Source organism: Dermochelys coriacea, chromosome 9 (genome assembly GCF_009764565.3).
Source record: "Dermochelys coriacea isolate rDerCor1 chromosome 9, rDerCor1.pri.v4, whole genome shotgun sequence".
NCBI lineage: Eukaryota > Metazoa > Chordata > Testudines > Dermochelyidae > Dermochelys > Dermochelys coriacea.
This window is the reverse complement of record NC_050076.1, coordinates 48,325,569-48,344,593: the sequence shown is the minus strand read 5'-3', so window position 1 is coordinate 48,344,593 and position 19,025 is coordinate 48,325,569. Positions and strand designations below refer to the sequence as shown.

The following is a 19,025-nucleotide window of genomic DNA, read 5'->3' as shown; positions in this document are numbered from 1 at the left end:
ATAACGCTTCGTCCAGGCAATAGGCACTGGGCCAGTTAAGCACAGTAAAAGAAATCCCACAGTTATTAAAACCAGGAGATATATGCTAAGAGTTAGTTGGAGCCTAGATGTAAAGCAGTACTTAACAGTAGCACTTCCTTCTCGTCAGGGTGATCATGTGTGGCTGGAATCCTTGTCCAACAGTGAATACAATGTCCCTATTGGGGCAGTTGTGAAGATCTCTGACTCAGGACAGATCTTGGTGGAGGATGATGAAGGCAAGGTAGGCTACGTTATAACTTCCTCAGCAGAACATACTTAAGTTTTATGTAACATGGTGAAGAACAAGAGATGGGCCTGAACCAAGCCACAGATCTAAATATTCCTGAACCTTTTGGAGTTCGAGGGTGAAATCCAGATCCCATTTAAGTCAACTGGGCCACGATTTCATCCCTAGAATCTACACCTGAATACAGAATTGGCTGTTGTGGCTAGCCTCTTTCATTATAATGGGCCAAATCAAAATGCTGGATATCCAAACACCCTCTAACTTTAGTGGAGTTCAGAATCTGATCTGGATATCATGATTCAGGGTCAGTCTAGTGTATGGCCCATCAGAGCACTACAGAACTGCAAGAATCAGGCCGTAGTACTCGCCAGAGGCAAGACATGGGACTCGATGAGCCAATGGTTTGGTCCTATCTCCAAGCCTGTATTTCTGGGAGGCTATAGTCTCCGTGTAATCCACAGCAGCTGAATTTGCCACAGAGAGTACTTCTTGTTCCATATTTGCTGGAGAATTGTGCTCCAGCATCTAAGTTCTCATTCCATTTCTATCCCTCATGATTGTGCAGAGAACACTGAGAATAAGAACTGAGCACAAACTGTTGCAGAGTTGTGTTCCCGCACCTGCAGCTGGCTTGCAAGGATAGCTCTGGGAGGTGTGAATGACTCCATTCATCTCAAGGGATTGTTGACTCTCAAACATAGAGATGACACTTTAAATGGCATACTGTTAACTGTTTCACTGCTGATCTTTTTTAAAAATCAGAAACATCCAATGCTTGTGCTTATCCTACAAACCCAAGCTTCTTCTCACCCATTCCTGATACCCAAAGCCCAGCTGTCCCCATCCCAGCTCTCAAACCTCAGGCTTCCTCTCAACAGTTTCTACAATGCCATTATGCTTTGTCAATACCCAAATCTGCAGCAAAACTGAAAATGTGGGGACAGCGTAAAATCACTAACTGAATTTAATATCAGGATATGGGCTACTGAACTGATTGTTTTATTCCTTTCCATATTTCAATTAAAAACTTCCATATTTTTAATTTAAGTGTAGCTGCCACAGAAATTCCACTGGAGCATAAGAGAATCCAGGGCTGGCTCACCTAGGTCCAGCTTGCCACAGGATCTTGACTATATTCCCCACCTGTAATGTCCTATCTTGATTCAAGCATTGCATGCTGGGTCTTAGTCTCAGTGGGCTGCACCTGTGTATTAAAGATAAAGCTACTGCAATCTGCTCTGGGTTATGCCAGCTAAACCCACACTGTGCTAGTGTGAGATACACTCAGGTTCCCTCCATGGCAACATGGCTCCCTCCTTTGGATGCCCCTGAGCTAATGTACAAAATCCCAGATGATTAATTAAAAGCTGTTGTGTTCTATTTAAGGAACATTGGATCACTGCCCGGAACATCAATGCTGTGCGTCCCATGCATCCCACCTCTGCGCAAGGGGTGGAAGACATGATACGCCTCGGGGACCTGAATGAAGCAGGCATAGTGCACAACCTTCTCATCCGCCATCAGGAGCACAAAATCTATGTGAGTGCCAAGACAAATGGGCAAATCTGAGTCAAGAATAAGAAACGAAAAACAGCACACTTCTGTCAGGGGGACAACGTGTCAGCCAAGGAGCAGCCTCTGACACAAGGCAGCCTGGTTTCCTTTGCCAAATACTGGGCTGAGAGAGCCTTAGTGTCTCAGCAATTCTGAAATTCTCTCTTTTGTTCTCTCATAACTGATCTTATCCTAGCACCTTGTCTGCAAGGACAAGAGCTGGCACCAGACTTTGAAATCATGGAGTGACTTGACAGCGAGATGCGTGGACAGCAGGAGAGCTGCCTTTTAGTTTTCTGCCTAAAGTGAAAGTTACCAGTGGTGACTCTCTGTCTGTCAATCCAGACATTAAGATAGATATCAGGTGTGTGAAACAGCATGCAGTTAGGAAATCAACATACACTCTGCTATGCTAATTTCAATGATTCACCTGAGGATATAACAAACTGTTAGTCCAACCAGATGCTCTATTTGTTATTGTTGGCAATGGTATTATCTGGCTTGTCTTTAGGTTCCATTTGATCTTTATTTAATTGTGATGCAATAAAATACATTGAGAGGAATGTTGGTCTTGTGGTTAAGGCACTGCCTTGACACTAAGGAGATGTGGTTTCATTTTCTGGCTTTGCCACAGACTTCGTGTGTGACCCTGGGTAACTTAACCCACTTAATTTCTCTGTGCCTTACTTCCCCATTTAGAAAACAAGGATATAGTTACTTAGTTTCTCCCACACTTTGCTCTGCTTATCTGTTTGGATTGTAAACTTTACAGGGCAGGGGCTGTCTTACAGCATGTTTATGCAGTGCCCAGCCAGTGCCAAATCAAGCCCTGATTTTAATAGGTGCTACAGTACTCTATCAAATGTAACAATGTAAAGTAAATGTAACAATGTAACCATTACAATAATAAACCCTGGCAGTCATATTTTGAAGCTCTTGTATGTAATCATGTTGCATTTATGTACTGTAGTGCCTTTCATCCAAATGGATCCCATTTGGCACTTTATAAACTTTACCAAATGACACTATATACACACAGACACATTTCAGGGATAGGCAAAATAACTGGGGTATGTACACACACACACCAATTATTTTGCCTACCCCTGAAGTGCAGCCACATCTGGAGTAGAATACAACAGCTGTTTAACATCACTTAGCAACATTTCACAACAGTTAATGGTAAGAAGCGAAAAATACTGTATCTGGTTGAGCTAATAGAGATTTTAGCCACAGTGTAATTAACTGAGCTGTAATTTGGCCAGGTGATCATGGTTAGTATCTCTTCTTTTGCAAAAAGCACCAATTGGATCCTTAATGGACCAGTATTGTTCAGGAGCACAGCATTGTGTCTCATTTGAATGACCCTATGTCCGGTAGCATAGTGCCCAGTTCAGTACTGATTCAGAGGGAAGAGTGCCATCTACTGAGTCATCAAACCACAAGTTTCTGCAGCACCCGGGGTTTTCCCTAAGAGTTCCTTATCCTTTCCCGAACCTGCTTACCTTATGAGCTCTAACGAGAGCAGAGCCCAGGGTTTCTATGGCTGTGTTCTGCAGTGTCTGGATTTGATGTTATGGGTAACTCTCTCCTCTTTCAGACCTACACAGGTTCTATCTTGGTCGCGGTGAATCCATACCAGGTGTTGCCACTCTACACAATGGAACAGATCCAACTCTACAGTAACAAGCGAATTGGGGAGCTGCCTCCCCATGTCTTTGCCATCGCAGACAACTGTTATTTCAATATGAAGAGGAATAAGAGAGACCAGTGCTGTGTTATCAGGTAACTGGATGAGTGGGTGGGATTAGTGGTGGTAGGTTTACCACCGGGATTGGACAGAGAAGGGTTCCCAAAGTGTTCGGAGAGATGACAATCTCTTCAGTTCCTTGGGGAGGCATAGATAACATCAGGGAAAATGAGAAGAGAACATTTGCTTTTTTACTGTGTCATTTTCAGTTAGGACTCAGAAATATTTAGTCCTGAATGTGCATTTATGTATCTACGTGACTGTATAATGTGTGTCCAAGCATGTCAGCTATGTTTGCACAAATGGGTGCATACATAACATTTTCATGCACAGCTTCAGAGACAGGGCTGATTTCCCCCTGCATATTTGTGCTGTAATTTGTGCTGTAACCCTTACTGGAAATATTTTGCAAGAAAAAGGGATCAAGCGACTGCTTCCTTGCACATGTTTATATTTCCAAAACCCATCATAGATTCATAGATACTAAGGTCAGAAGGGACCATTCTGATCATCTAGTCCGACCTCCTGCACAGCGCAGGCCACAGAATCTCACCCACCCACTCCTATGAAAAACCTCACCCATGTCTGAGCTATTGAAGTCCTTAAATCATGGTTTAAAGACTTCAAGGAGCAGAGAAGCCTCCCTCAAGTCAACCATGCCCCATGCTACAGAGGAAGGCGAAAAACCTCCAGGGCCTCTCCAATCTGCCCTGGAGGAAAATTCCTTCCCGACCCCAAATATGGCAATCAGCTAAACCCTGAGCATATGGGCAAGATTCACCAGCCAGATACCCAGGAAAGAATTTTCTATAGTAACTCAGATCCCATCCATCTAATATCCCATCTCAGGGCATGAGTCCTATTTACCCTGAATATTTAAAGATCAATTACTTACCAAAATCCCATTATCCCATCATACCATCTCCTCCATAAACTTATCGAGTAGAATCTTAAAGCCAGATAGATCTTTTGCCCCCACTGCTTCCCTTGGAAGGCTATTCCAAAACTTCACTCCTCTGATGGTTAAAAACCTTCGTCTGATTTCAAGTCTAAACTTCCTGGTGGCCAGTTTATACCCATTTGTTCTTTTGTCCACATTGGTGCTGAGCTGAAATAATTCCTCTCCCTCTCCTGTATTTATCCCTCTGATATATTTATAGAGAGCAATCATATCTCCCCTCAACCTTCTTTTAGTTAGGCTAAACAAGCCAAGCTCCTTAAGTCTCCTTTCATAAGACAAGTTTTCCATTCCTCGGATCATCCTAGTAGCCCTTCTCTGTACCTGCTCCAGTTTGAATTCATCCTTTTTAAACATGGGAGACCAGAACTGCACACAGTATTCCAGGTGAGGTCTCACCAGTGCCTTGTATAACGGTACTAAAACCTCCTTATCCCTACTGGAAATGCCTCTCCTGATGCATCCCAAAACTGCATTAGCTTTTTTCACAGCCATATCACATTGGCAGCTCATAGTCATCCTATGATCAACCAATACTCCAAGGTCCTTCTCCTCTTCCGTTACTTCTAATTGATGCGTCCCCAGCTTATAACTAAAATTCTTGTTATTAATCCCTAAATGCATAACCTTACACTTCTCGCTATTAAATTTCATCCTATTACTATTACTCCAGTTTACAAGGTAATCCAGATCCTCCTGTATAATATCCCGATCCTTCTCCGAATTGGCAGTACCTCCCAGCTTTGTATCATCTGCAAACTTTATTATCATTTCCCCTCCAAGCCCTCTGAGTGTAGCAGGACATTCTACACAAATAGTCTCTTTATAAATAGATGGAAAATGGGAAGCCTGAGTACATTGTCCATAGCAGGGAAGGTACCTTTTTTGCCTTTGGAAGGTAGCCATTATGTTTGAAGATTAAATTTAATTTTCTGAAAGCAGAGATTATCTCTGAGAAGGTTAATCTTCCCTTCTAAAACAAGACAAGAGAAATGTTATCTTTATCCTACAAAGGTATTCCCTGTACTTGTTTTCTGTTCATATTTTGTGCAAGGAGCTGGATAATCTCAATGCAATGATGTCTCTTGCTAGCAGAGGAGATACTGGGAACACGAAGTTAACATACTAAAACCAGCACAGATAGTACAATAAGGTACTAAAGATGAAAGGCCAAATTTTCCCTCTTCTTCACACTGGGGCCAATCCACTGGCATCAGTGGATTTGCACTTGTGTAATGGATGGAACAGTTTAGCCTTAACATTTTAGTACAAAGAATAGCTTCACTTCAGTGAAAGAGACATTGAAAGGTAAGCCTCTTACTGTCAACATGAGATTCAGGACAGTCCCATAGAATGGAGAAGATCCATGAATTTTTACCCTGGTCTGCCATTTTTTCCACTGTAGCAGAGAAAAAGAAACCGAGACACTGATTTACCACATGTATGTTTTGGATTCCAGTGGAGAATCTGGAGCCGGGAAGACTGAAAGCACTAAGCTGATACTGCAGTTTTTAGCTGCTGTCAGTGGCCAGCATTCCTGGATTGAGCAGCAGATTCTGGAGGCCAGCCCCATTCTGGAAGGTAGGTTATGTAGCCAAGATGCCTGATTCACCATAACACCAGTGATTTTGATGGATTTATGCCAGTGTAAAGCTGGAGTAATGCAGTAATGTCTCAGTGCCACTGAAGCTGCACAGCAGCTGAACTCCTTAAAGCCTCAATGATGTAGTGGTTGACCAAGGAATCTACAAGGAATTTTGGCAAAGTCTGCAGAGAGTTTTCCCCAAAATCTGTGTGGTTCATCTGAGATTTTTTCCCCAGATCTGCAGGGTTTTTGACTCAATTCTATTCCCACATGTTAAAACTAGATATTCTAAGACACAAGGAGAGACATTCAGCATTTTTAAAAAGCTTGATCTATTGGTTTTATCCAAGAGAATATTAAGCGGTGACTTCATCATGGTGTATAAGTACCTATACACGGAAAAGTTTTCAGATAAGTCTTCAATCTAGCAGACACAGGCATAACAAGATCCAGCCATTGGCTAGAAGCTTAAGCTAAGTAAATTCAAGCTAGGAATAAGGTGCAAATTTTTAACAATGAGGGTAATTAACCATTGGAACAGGTTATTTGGAGTGATGGGTTCTCCATCAATGTCTTTAAAATCAAGATTGGATGTCTTTCCAAACTATATGTTCTAGCTCAACCACAAGATATGGGCTTGATGGAGGGTATAATCCAGTGGCCTGTGTTATGCAGGAAGTCAGGCTAGATGATCAAAATGTTCCTTTCTGCTTTTAAAATATGTGACTGAATAGGATTTCTGGAGTGAGCTGCTCATGTTAGTTGAGTTTTACCGGCTAGTCCTCTGCTTTGTAGATGAGAACTCTGTAAATGTTACTTTCACCTGCATTTTTAGGACAGGTGCCAAGTGTCTCAATTACCTGAGTCATTGAAAGGCAGTCTAATGATGGGCCTGGCTGCTTTGTGGCATTTCAGTGGCATGTGAGATGGCTAGTTTGCTTGCTCAATCCCTGTGTCTACCTCTGCAGACAGAAAAAAAAGAAAAAAGGCTTGCATGGGCTCCTAAGTGAGTCCCGTACAGCATTCTCAGCTCAGGGAGAGTCTCCATAGGGATGAGGTCAGGGATTGCTTCCCTAGGGAGGCACAAAAGTTTCCGTGGGTGTGGGGCACTGAATTGGGAACCTGTGGCAAGGTTTTGATGGTTGGGGTTGGGAAGGGCTTATTCAAGGTGTGACAGGCTTGGTGTCAGGGTAGGGCTAGTCTAAGCAATTGCGGAAGGGATTTAGGAACAGGAAGAGGTCATGCTGGGGAAAGATGAGGAAGTTATGGTGAAGGGTAGGCATGCACTTGCGCTAGTCTGTAGGAAGGTGTTTGGCTGAGGGAGACTGTATCTTCCCACAGGATCTTCCCACAGCTTTGCAGCCTCCCTGCTTCCCATGCAGAGAGATCTGGTGTCCCCTCCCTACCCACATGAGAAATTTAGGGCCCATTTGCTTTCATGCACAGCTGTCTGCCTCTCTGTTCAGCTGAGTGTAGGATGGAGTCTGGGGCCTGTCATTCCCAGTGTGAGTCAGATCACACGGCACTGGAATCTGGAGCTCACCAGGAGAAATGCCAGCAGCAAGACCAGGTAGTCTGAAAGTGAAGTTGCCATGCCCTAAGCAGGAGTAAACCCAGTGCCTGTCTCTGTCTTACACTTCCTCCCCTCACCAGCCTTTGGAAATGCCAAGACAATTCGAAACGACAACTCAAGCCGCTTTGGGAAATACATCGACATCCACTTCAACCGAAGCAGCGTGATCGAAGGAGCCCGGATAGAGCAGTTCCTTCTGGAGAAGTCCCGGGTTTGTCGGCAGGTAAGGGTTCATCTGGGAGTCAGTGCTAACTCTGCTCCTGTTTTATGACACCGCACTGGCAAGCCTGTCCCCTGGGGTACTTCTCTCATTCCAGGCTCCGGAGGAGAGGAACTATCACATATTTTACTGCATGCTAATGGGGATGAATCTGGAGCAGAAGAAGATGTTGAACCTGGGCACTGCTTCAGAGTACACCTACCTCACCATGGTAAGATGCACCTCCCGCTGCTGCCATCGCCTTGCCATCGGGGTTCCTCATGCTGGGCCGCTCTCATGTGTCACAGCAAAAGCAAGTGCAAGAGGGCTGGTTCTCACATAGAAATGGCCATGCCTAGAGTGAAAGAAGAATTAACATTAAGGATGTTGTGGGCTCAGCTGCAGTGTCCTCTAAGCTTTTATTGTACTGTATCCACCACTGGATGCAACTTGTGGCCGTTAGAAGCTATCCATCAAGAGTAGCCTTATGAAAGACCAATAGCATCTTCATTTGGCTCCTCAGTGCCCGCCTTTGCATTGCAGTCCAGTTTCTGGTAACTGCCATTGATCTCCCACCAGGGAGAACACAAAGCCTGGATGTATTTCTCAGAGAAAAGGAATTAACAGGTACAAAATATTCCTTTATTTCACAGCTGAAGCAACACCAGTAGCCATGGTCCTTATCTGTAGTGGGCCTTGCAGAAATAACTCAGTAATGTGGTTCTCTCTCTAATCTGGGTTAGTTAATGTAAACTTCCCAGTATGTGTTTGTTTTCCAGAGAGTTTCCCTTGTTGGATGCGGGGATTCATCTCGGGGGAAACCGCTGAAAGTACTGAGTGGCTTAACAGCACCACCACCATTGACTTTCAGTGGGATTTATGCTTCTACGCAGTTTTGGAAACCCCTAGTCTGGCCAAGTTCTTCACGCTAAAAATATGAGCTGAGCTGCTTTGCTCTGTGACTTGGACAAAAACGAGGAAAAGAGGAATTAGGGCCCAGTCCTGCCCCTGCTGAAGCCAGCAGGATGCATGCCACAAACTTCAGTGGGAGCAGGGTTGGGCACCCAAAAAAAAAAGCTACTCAAGATAGTGGAGGCTTTTGAACCATAGGCCTGAATGTTTACAGAAAGCTGTGGAACTCTGCATTAAAGGATGGGAAGAATCTCATTAGCTAGAACATGCCTGCAGCTCCTTTCGGCCATTCGCATGCACTACTGCTATGGGCTCAAATGATGCTGCTCCTAAAGGAAAGTGCCCCTGTGTGACATTGGCCTAGTGAGTGGGAGCAGATTCCCCACAAAGTGATAACGCAGTCAGCGCTTATTACAGCAGTGCAAGTGCTGTGTATTCCATGAAGGGCTGAAGTCCTTTTAGCTCAGTGATGAGTGCTGTAAAATACTTAGATAGACAGATTAGATCCTGCTCTCATGGTTTTTGATGTGCTCAGCTATTGGTACGAATAGCTATTCTTAGTGCTATAAATAGAGAAACACATAAGGACACTTTACTCTTCCTGCTGCCACAGCACTGCATTGCCCAGGACTCACTGACCCAGCAGACATGCCCTACAATATGGGCCAGTCCTGAATGAGTTACTTATATGGAAGGTAGCAAAGGGCAGAGCCCTGAGCTGTGCCACGCAGACTTTTGCTGGAGACCTTTCTCGTGTTGTTTTTGGATTGTGCCACTCAGTGTCTTGTGTAGATTCTAGTGTTCTGATTTTGCAAAGGTATTTTCTATCACTGTCCCAACCCTGCCTGTCTTTATTTCTCAAACTGGGGGTTACTCCTACTGACTAGTGCCAGGGGATGTTTGTACAGGGCAGAGGAGAGCTACAGCAGGAGCAGGGAAAGAGACGTGACCTCAAATCTGCCCTAAGAAACACTGCAAATGTATCCCATGGTGACAGATAGAGTAGTGGGTGGACTGCTGAAAGTTACGTCTTCTCTTTCCCTGCTCCAGAGCAGCCTTTAATGTAGCTGGTTGTTGAAGCAGCCCCTGGCCTAAGCTTCTCTCTCCTCTTCCCATGTTACTCAGCTCAGCCATGGAAGCATGTGCTGTTTGACCTCAGAGACCCACTAATGGACGGCTAATCCCACTACTGACAGAAAGGTGTGTAGCCAAGTGTTTGACTACACTCACGGTTCACTCATAAAAATATTCAGGAAAGCCAAATTCATTGTCTAAAGACAACGCAGCACAACATTGAAAAGGAAACATCTATTTTGTACCTGTCTTCCAGGAAACCATTCTTATCCCACAGCATGTTCACCTTACACAGTAGGTGTGGTTCAAAGAGCCATCCTCAAACTTGCTTCTGTTTATATTGTGCACGTGTGCCAGCTAACAGCCCCCTCTATTCACTTTAAGTTTAAGTCTAACCCACTTGTTAGCTATGTTTGTCCTTGGTAGCTCTCTATACTTTCCCATATCTCGTTTTGAATGCTGCATTCCAAGTGCTGATGAGCCATGGAAGTACACCCTCCCTGTACTTGGCACACAGTTTATTCATGCATCTCTGCTTTGACATGTTTCCTATGTTCTAATCCAAAGCTGACTTCAGTTTTGCAAAGTGGTCTACGAGGGTTGACATGGGTGAACAGAACTGTGGGAAGAGCATAATCCATTCAGTTAACATAACTTCTCCCACCACCCATGTACATAATGTATATTATATTAATATCATGCACATCATACCTATTCATGTGGTGTATACTATGGCTAACAGATGCATATTGGCTAACACCACTCCAAGCAATGTGTCACCTTCTTTTGAGTGGGAGCGAAGAAAGAAACTACCATGGAAAAGGGAAATTAAAAAATAAAATAAAATACAAGAGTTTGTATCTTGGGTCTGTATCGAGCAGCCCACAGGGCAGTTCTGTTATATATGTTTTCTACAGCCTAGAGGCTGCTATGCTAGGTATGTATTAGTACCCAGATAGTTCCCCTGTGCCCATGAATGTGCTGTCATGCAGGGTGACTGCACTTCTTGTGATGGCCGTAATGATGCAAAGGAATATGCTCACATCCGCTCTGCTATGAAGATCCTCATGTTCTCAGATTCTGAGCACTGGGACATCAGCAAGCTGCTGGCTGCTATTCTACACCTGGGGAATGTTGAGTTTGAAGGTAAACACAGCACTGCTTGCAGCTAGGTCATCCCTTTGTCTCAATGTTTAAAGTCTGTGGGTCACTATCTGCCTTCCTGTCTAAAGGCCAGCTCGTGTCTTTCTGCCAAATAGGTGTGGATGGCGAGTGGGGTGTTGGAAGGGCAGCAGCTGCAGACAATAGAAGTACTGGTGGGTGAGCCGACTGAATTCTGTTCTGAGAGGTGACCCTGTTACTATTCTCATTGTGAGACAAGATTGGCAGGCCATAAAGAGGTCCTCTCACACACACTGAGGCATTAAATAACACTGTGCCCTGGCATAAATGATAATGAAAAGGACTCTGTGTGCTGGGGGAAGGGAGAGGCTGAGGGCACCTCTTCACTGGCAATGTTAAAGTGCTGCCGTGGCAGCACTTTAACATGGCTTGTGTAGTCGTGGCAGAGCGCTGGGAGAGAGTTCTCCCAGCTCTCTAAACAAACCACCTCCACAAGGGGCGTAGCTACGAGCACTGGGAGCGCAGCTCCCAGCGTTGATGCACTGTCTACACTGCCACTTTACAGCGCTGAAACTTGCAGGGCTCAGGGGGGTGTTTTTTCACACCCCTGAGCGAAAAGGTTGCAGCGCTGTAAAGTGTAGACAAGCCCTGAGTCAGGGTTATTGTGGAAACTCTGAATTCTCTGAGTTGGGTTTGATTCAAATTGCAGCCTTAGCATTGCACTGAATGCATTCTGTAGGTGACTCTTACATCCCCTGTTCAGTGCGATCTGATTAATCTCTTAGCTTGGGAGCTTCTCAGGGCAGCGACTTTCTCACTGGAGCCAGTCTACACTACAGACTGCCGGCAGAGCTATGCTGGTCAGTGGTGTGGATTAACTAAACTGCTAACACTCTGCTGGTGTGGACATGGCCTGTGTTTCTGTACAGTGCTCCACCCGAGATCCTGCTCCTGGCTTTGGATAGTACAGTAATACAAACAGTAACAACACAGCCATGCACCATAGTGGTAGTGACTTGTACTGTGTGTGTATACTGATCTTTGCGGTTTCCTCTTCCCAGCTGCTGTGTATGATCATTTGGACTGCTCTGATGTGCTGGATTCTTCACACTTTTCTGTAGCAACCAAACTGCTTGAGGTACTGGATTCTCGTCTTCTCTCACTAGCTCTCTGGTTTGTTCCCCCTTCTGGGAGGGTGGATTGTTGGCACATGTGCTTCTGTTGAGGGATTGTTTATGGTGTTTTCCTTTTGTGCTGTGTCCCCTTGTCACTGCTAATGCTCACAATGTTGCCCCTCCAGACTGAGAGATCTTTCCCTATATAGGCCCCAGGAACAGCTATTATTTTCTGTGGCAGTAGGCCACAGTACCGGTCAGACAGCATGTCTCTGCTTTCCCCACTTCTATCTTACTCTCCTTTTCCTGAGTCAGACTCCTCCCGTCTTTGCCAGGTCTGCTTTATCTACATCGAATGACCCAGATGCCATGATTATTCCTATAGGTGGACTCTGGAGAATTGCAAAACAGCCTTACAAACCACTCGATCATCATCCGAGGAGAGAGCGTGTCCATGCCCCTGAGCATTGCCCAGGCTGCTGATGGGAGAGACGCCTTTGTGAAGGTAAAGGAGTTCACCCCCTCCAAGTGTGCATTGCATTGATGTTTTTCATAGAGTGGGAATGTTTTCAGAGCTGTGTCTACAGACTGTCTCAGGGCCTGGTTCTTCAAACACTTATCACTGGGCCCTAGATCTTGCTACACTGAGTGTGCATGTTGGCTTCATTCAGCACAGCAAGCACAAGGCCCACTATTGTTTGCATTATTGGGCTCTTACCTCCTTTTTAACTCTTCTGCAGGGGATCTATGGCCATCTCTTCTTGTGGATAGTAAATAAGATCAATGCTGCAATTTTCAGCCCACCTTCTCAGGATTCTAAAAGTTCACGCAGGTCCATTGGGCTTCTGGACATCTTTGGTTTTGAAAACTTTAACACCAACAGGTAGGATGTTCCAGATTCATTTCCGTCAGGGAAGGTGACAAATAGCAGACATAAAGGTAGGGAACAAATGAATTAATTTGCTCATTCATTGTCGTCTTCGCGCTCAAAGTAAAGATGGTGTTTGCTTCCATCACTGAATTTTCCTAGCGATGATCATGACGCACATCCCTGTGCTGACTTTTCCTGCCACACAGACGCCATTAACTCTGCTGAGCTATGTTGCACGGCACAGAGGTTCTCCAACTTCATCATAGCATGAACCACATCTTAATGGAGATCATGTTGTGGACACCTGAGGTTCCTATTCCCTGCATGCTTTCCTCTTGCCCAGTCCTCTTCTGTACATGGTTTCAGGCGCTTGATTTCCCTGCTCCTGTGGACATGCTGCCCAGATGCCTCTTCCTCCCTGACATAATGCCCATTGTCACTTTCCCCTCTCTCCAGGAGATTCCTCTCCCACTGGTGGCTTCAGGCCCCAAGAGCAGCTTCTGTTTCCTCTTAGATAGTAGTGGCCCCAATGGAGGCAACTAGACTCGCTCTTCCTCCTTGTGTCCAGCTTCTTCTATGGGCACTGGGGCTCTTTGGTAGGGAACCAGCAGGACACAAGGAGGAGAGCCAGCAGAGAGCCATATAACCAGCCAGCCTTCCACAGTTCATCAACAAATGCTGTGCAGATCATGAACCATAGGTAGTCTGCATATTAACGTACAAAAGATGCTACACCTGGGATAAAGCCCAGGGAGCATGTGATCAGTATCACATTTCTGTACGCTACCTTTAATGGAATATGTGATAAATCTGTCTATATTATGATGATGCCTAAAGGTCACAATCCGGATCAGGGCCTCATGGTGTGCAGACACACCAGCACACAAAATCCTTGCCCCCAAGTATTTACAAGACCAGATGCAAGATGCGCGAGTGACAAACAAAAGGAGGGAAGGTGGCAGAGAGGACAAGAGTAAGAGGAATCAGATCACATACCTATACAGGCTAGCTAAGCACATACAGGCTAGCGAGGCACACAACCAGGAAGCTCCTACAGGTCTCTGTAAAAAATAAAACAAAACATAAAATGAAACAATCTGTCCTGCCAGCCGCACACTATCTGAAGAAGGAGTCCATTGCATGTGGGTTGTTGGGCATGGTGACATGTGCCCAGATAGAATAACGGGGTGTTCGTTAACAGTGTGAAATGGTATCACCTAAACTATAACAGTGTTCCCTGTGTGCATGTATCAAATATAGAGTGTCAGATAATACTGTCCAGTGAAAGTGATGGTACCAGGTAACATGGAGATGACAGTGGGTCCTCATGCTGTTCCCCTGCAGCTTTGAGCAGCTCTGTATTAACTTTGCCAACGAGCACCTTCAGCAGTTCTTTGTGCACCATGTCTTCAAGCTGGAGCAGGAGGAATACATTGCGGAGCACATCTCCTGGAGCCACATTGATTTCACAGACAACCACCAGGCTTTGGAAGTGATTGCACTCAAACCCATGAACATTGTCTCCCTCATTGATGAGGAAAGCAAGTTCCCTAAGGTGAGAACCTTATTCTGTCAGGTCTCTTGGCTTCACACAGAGGGCAGCTGCCTAGGAAGCTCTTCTGGAGGGACTGTGAGCTGGTAAGACCCAGTGAGAGTCATCTCCCCAAAGAAGTCCCTTCACTACCTTTAATGTCCTTTCCAGTTGCAACCCAAAGGGGAAAGTCCATGAGATTAAAACTCTTGTGCTCACTGTAGATGGTTCCCTGGTTGACTGTGTGCTGGACAGTGCTTACAGCTGGGAGGAGTTGCTGCACGGGAATTCTTCAGGGCCAGAATAATTTGTGGCCCTTATAGACTCATAGATTCCAAGGCCAGAAGGGACCACTGTAATCATCTACTTTGATCTCCTGTATAGCACAGGCCATAGAACTTCCCTGAAATAATTCCTAGAGAAGATCTTTTAGAAAAATATACAAACTTGATGTAAAAATTGTCATTACAAGACAATTGAGAATCCATGACAACCCTTGGTAAATTGTTCCAATGGTAAATTACCTTAATTGTTAAAATGTATGCCTTATTTCCAGTCTGAATTTGTCTAGCTTCAACTTCCAGCCATGGATCATGTTATACCTTTCTCTTTTAGATTGAAAAGCCCATTATTGTATATTTGTTCCCCAGGTAGATACTTATAGACTGTAATCAAGTCACACCTTAATCTTTTCTTCGTTAAGATAAATAGTTGAGCTCTTTGAGTCTATCATTATACAGCATGTTTTCTAACCCTTTAATCATTCTTGTGGCTCTTTTCTCAACCCTCTCCAATTTATCAACATCCTTCTTGAATTGTGGACACTAGAACTGGACACAGTATTCCAGCAGTGGTCATCCCAGTGCCAAATATAGAGGTAAAATAACCTCTGTACTCCTTCTCAGTATTCCCCTGTTTATGCATCCCAGGGTCACATTAACTCTTTTGGCCACAGCGTCACACTGGGAACTCATGTTTGGCTGATTATCCACCACTACCCCCAAATCTTTTTCAGAGTCACTGCTTCCCAGGATAGAGAGTCCCCCATCCTGTAGGTATGGCCTACATTCTTTGTTCCTAGGGGTATGCATTTACATTTAGCCAGAGAAAAAGCATATTGTTTATTTGCATACAGTTTACTAAGTGATCCAGATCACTCTGAATCAGTGACCTGTCCTCTTCATTATTTACCACTCCCCCAATTTTTGTATCATCTGCAAACTTTATCAGTGATGATTTTATGCTTTCTTTCAGGTCACTAATAAAAACATTAATGATTGTAGGGCCAAGAACCAATCCATGCGGGACCCCACTGGAAACTCACCCACTCAATGACAATTCCCCATTTACAATTACATTTTAAGACTTATCAGTTAGCCAGTTTTTAATCTATTTAATGTGTGCCATGTTAATTTTATATCATTCTAGTTTTTTAAACAACATGTCATGCCTTATAGAAATCTAAGTCTATTATGTCAACCCTTTTACCTTTATCAACCAAATCTGTAATTTCATCAAAAAAGAAATCAAGTTCATCTGACAGTATCTATTTTCCATAAACCTATGGTGATTTGCATTAATTATCTTACCTTCCTTTAATTCTTTATTAATCAAGTCCCATATCAGCTGCTCCATTATCTTGCCAGGGATTATAGTCAGGTGACCAGCCTGTAATTACCCACGTCATTCCATTTACCCTTTTAAAAAAATGTTACATTAGCTTTCTTCCAGTCTTCTGGTTCCTCAGTTCTCCAAGACTTATTGAAAATCAATATTCACAGTCGAGCAAGCTCTTCAACCAACTCTTCTAAAATTATTGGATGCAAATTATCTGGACCAGATTTTTAAAATATCTAACTATAGTAGCTTCTGTTTAACATCCTCCAGAGATGCTAGTGGAATGGGAAGAGTGTTATCATCACCATAGGATGAGATTATAGCATCTGTTTTCTCCCCAGATACAAAACAGAAATATTTATGGAAGACTTCTGCCTTTTCTGTATTATTATTGATAATTCTACTATTTCCACATAGTAATGGACCAATACCATTATCAGGATTCTTTTTTTTCCTATTATATTTAAAAGACTCCTTCCTATTGTCATGCTGGTCATAGCTGCCTTCTTGTGTCTCTTTGCTTCCCTTATCAATTTTCTACAAGTCCTAATTTCTGATTTATATTCATTACTATTAACATCCCCTTCCTTCCATTTGTTATATAATATAACAGATATATGTATCTGCCTTCACTTCCACTCTAAACCAAGTTATTTTTTTAACCAGCACAGCCTTCACCCTCTGTTTTGGCTTTTTGGGCATCTAGTAAGGTATTCTTAAATGATGCAGCTGTGCCAGGTGGTAAGAGCACAGAGGCTGGAGAGCATCCCCCATGCTCTCTGCATGCTCCAGGAAAGGGATAATCACAACTGCAGTCCCTGCACTCAGAAGAGCAAAGGGTTTGCTCCCCCTTTATTATCTCCAGGGCCCATGGCACTTGAAAGAGCACAGCCCTGCCCATTCTACATGCTGTCTGCCACCCAAAGGAGGAGGAAGCTGTTGACGGCATCTCTTTAACATCAGCATTATCCTAGTGGGTGTTTTCCCCTCCCTGATTAATTGTAATGAAAACGATATGCTTAATGACAAGCATCCAACTGACTGCCAGCCAACCAAACTTATCAGTTGAGCTTCCCAGATGATTGGCTATGCAGGGCAGAATCCTGTCTGTAACCTCCAGAGATGCACAAGGGCCGGGGGAAGGAGAGCGGTGCCAGCCTCATGGAGGGCCTCTGTGTCACTGAGCCCGTGCTGGGCAGGAAGGCTCAAAGAGGCCAGGGGAACATGCTCTCAAGCAACTCTTACTGCCTCTTGCACAACTTTGGGGACCCCCTAGCAGCTGCAGGTGACCTCAGTGGAGTCAGCGGGGGTGACTCTGTGGCCCCAGGGTAGCAGGACACACTCACTGGTGCTGTGAAGTGCCAGTGGATACTCTAGCTAGGCCTGTCTTTGTATTTGAGAGTGGTAGGATGATGCCTTGCCCTACTGCTGGACCCAGCTCCTAACAATACTTTCCCTCCCTCCCACTCCCTCGCAATCACCCAATGTAGGTCCAGATTTAACCCTTTGTTATCTCGGACACTATTTTTTTTTGCTCGCACTGTAGAGGCCAGTGCTTGCAGAGAGAATCTGCTTCACCCCTGCCTCTTGGTTGTGTTTGTTCCTAGGGCACTGACGCCACTCTGCTAAACAAAATCAATTCCCATCATGGCAAAAGCAAAATCTACATCCCACCGAGGAGCATCCATGACACCAAATTTGGTATCAACCACTTTGCTGGGATTGTCTATTACCAGTCGAAAGGTGAGAACAGTTCTCTGTACAAGCACGGTCCTCCTCAGAAGCAAAGAGAGGAGAGCGCCCAGTGGGTCATTGTCCTCTCCCTGGTGCTAGATTACACACAGTCTCCTGCTTGCCAAGCAGAAGTAATGAAGGCAAGAGGATTCATTTAAATTGAGCTGCAAGTTACTGTAAATTAGGTTTATTTTTGAGTAGCAACCTGGGACCAGAGCCAGCGCAGATGATGAGGTTATTTTATTTCTGACCCACAGGTTTCCTGGAGAAGAATCGTGACATGCTCAGCTCCAACGTAATGCAATTGGTTTACTCTTCCAAAAACAAATTCCTGAGGCAGATCTTCCAGGTGGAAACAACTGTGGCTACCCTAGGCCGTGGGAGCATAAGACATCTCAGAGCTGAGCATACCCTCAAGGTTGGCTTTCTTCCACTTGATTACAAAAAAAATCTGGTAATCCCACTTGACCCCCCTCTTGCACCCCAATCCCCTACCCCATCCCAGAGTCCCCTCCCACACCCTGAACCCTCATTCCCAGCCCCACCCCACAGCCCTCACCCCCACACCCCAACTCTCTGCACCTGCCCTGAGCTCCTCCCATGCCCCAAACTCCTCATCCTGAGCTCCGTTGGGTCATGGGCATCAACAATTTTCTTCAACTGGGTCACCAGAAAAAAAGTTTGAAAACCACTGCTCTAAGGCACTCTGAGGAAATATTTTCCAAAAGTACATGTGTTTGGCCACGGGAGGGCAGTGTTGATCCATAGTTAAAGCTGCAGAAGTGCTCAGTGTTAGATGTTAAGTGTGAATGTTTAGAGAGGAATAACAATCAGAAGGAATTTGCATAAGTGTAATAGCAACATGGGCCAATGGAGTGTGTGGTTCCCCTGTGTCAAAGAAACCTTGTGTCACATAGTTATTAGCTCCTTGCTCTGAAGAAGCCCTGTACTAAAACAAAACAAAACAAAACAAAACAAAAAAATGCAACAAATGCAATAGAACCCTGCTGTAGATAGGATAGGACAAGAAGCAATGGGCTTAAATTGTAGCAAGGGCAGTTTATGTTGGACGTTAGGAAAAACTTCCTGTCAGAGTGGTTAAGCACTGGAATAAATTGCCTAGGGAGGTTGTGGAATCTCCATCATTGGGGATTTTTAAGAG

The 19,025-nt window shown here is 44.5% G+C and overlaps 1 protein-coding gene across 1 annotated transcript in view; it reads left to right on the top strand.

The window, feature by feature from the left end:
* Window positions 1–19,025, top strand: part of MYO7B (myosin VIIB) — an 85,021-nt gene that overhangs the window by 9,734 nt on the left and 56,262 nt on the right. Inside the window, exons 3-15 of the mRNA XM_043492763.1 lie at window positions 149–262; window positions 1,655–1,807; window positions 3,423–3,607; window positions 5,990–6,111; window positions 7,769–7,911; window positions 8,006–8,119; window positions 10,866–11,019; window positions 12,057–12,133; window positions 12,496–12,615; window positions 12,851–12,993; window positions 14,326–14,536; window positions 17,737–17,872; window positions 18,121–18,281. Of these exons, the coding sequence (XP_043348698.1) occupies window positions 149–262; window positions 1,655–1,807; window positions 3,423–3,607; window positions 5,990–6,111; window positions 7,769–7,911; window positions 8,006–8,119; window positions 10,866–11,019; window positions 12,057–12,133; window positions 12,496–12,615; window positions 12,851–12,993; window positions 14,326–14,536; window positions 17,737–17,872; window positions 18,121–18,281 (1,833 nt within the window). The remainder of the gene's footprint in view (window positions 1–148; window positions 263–1,654; window positions 1,808–3,422; window positions 3,608–5,989; window positions 6,112–7,768; window positions 7,912–8,005; window positions 8,120–10,865; window positions 11,020–12,056; window positions 12,134–12,495; window positions 12,616–12,850; window positions 12,994–14,325; window positions 14,537–17,736; window positions 17,873–18,120; window positions 18,282–19,025) is intronic.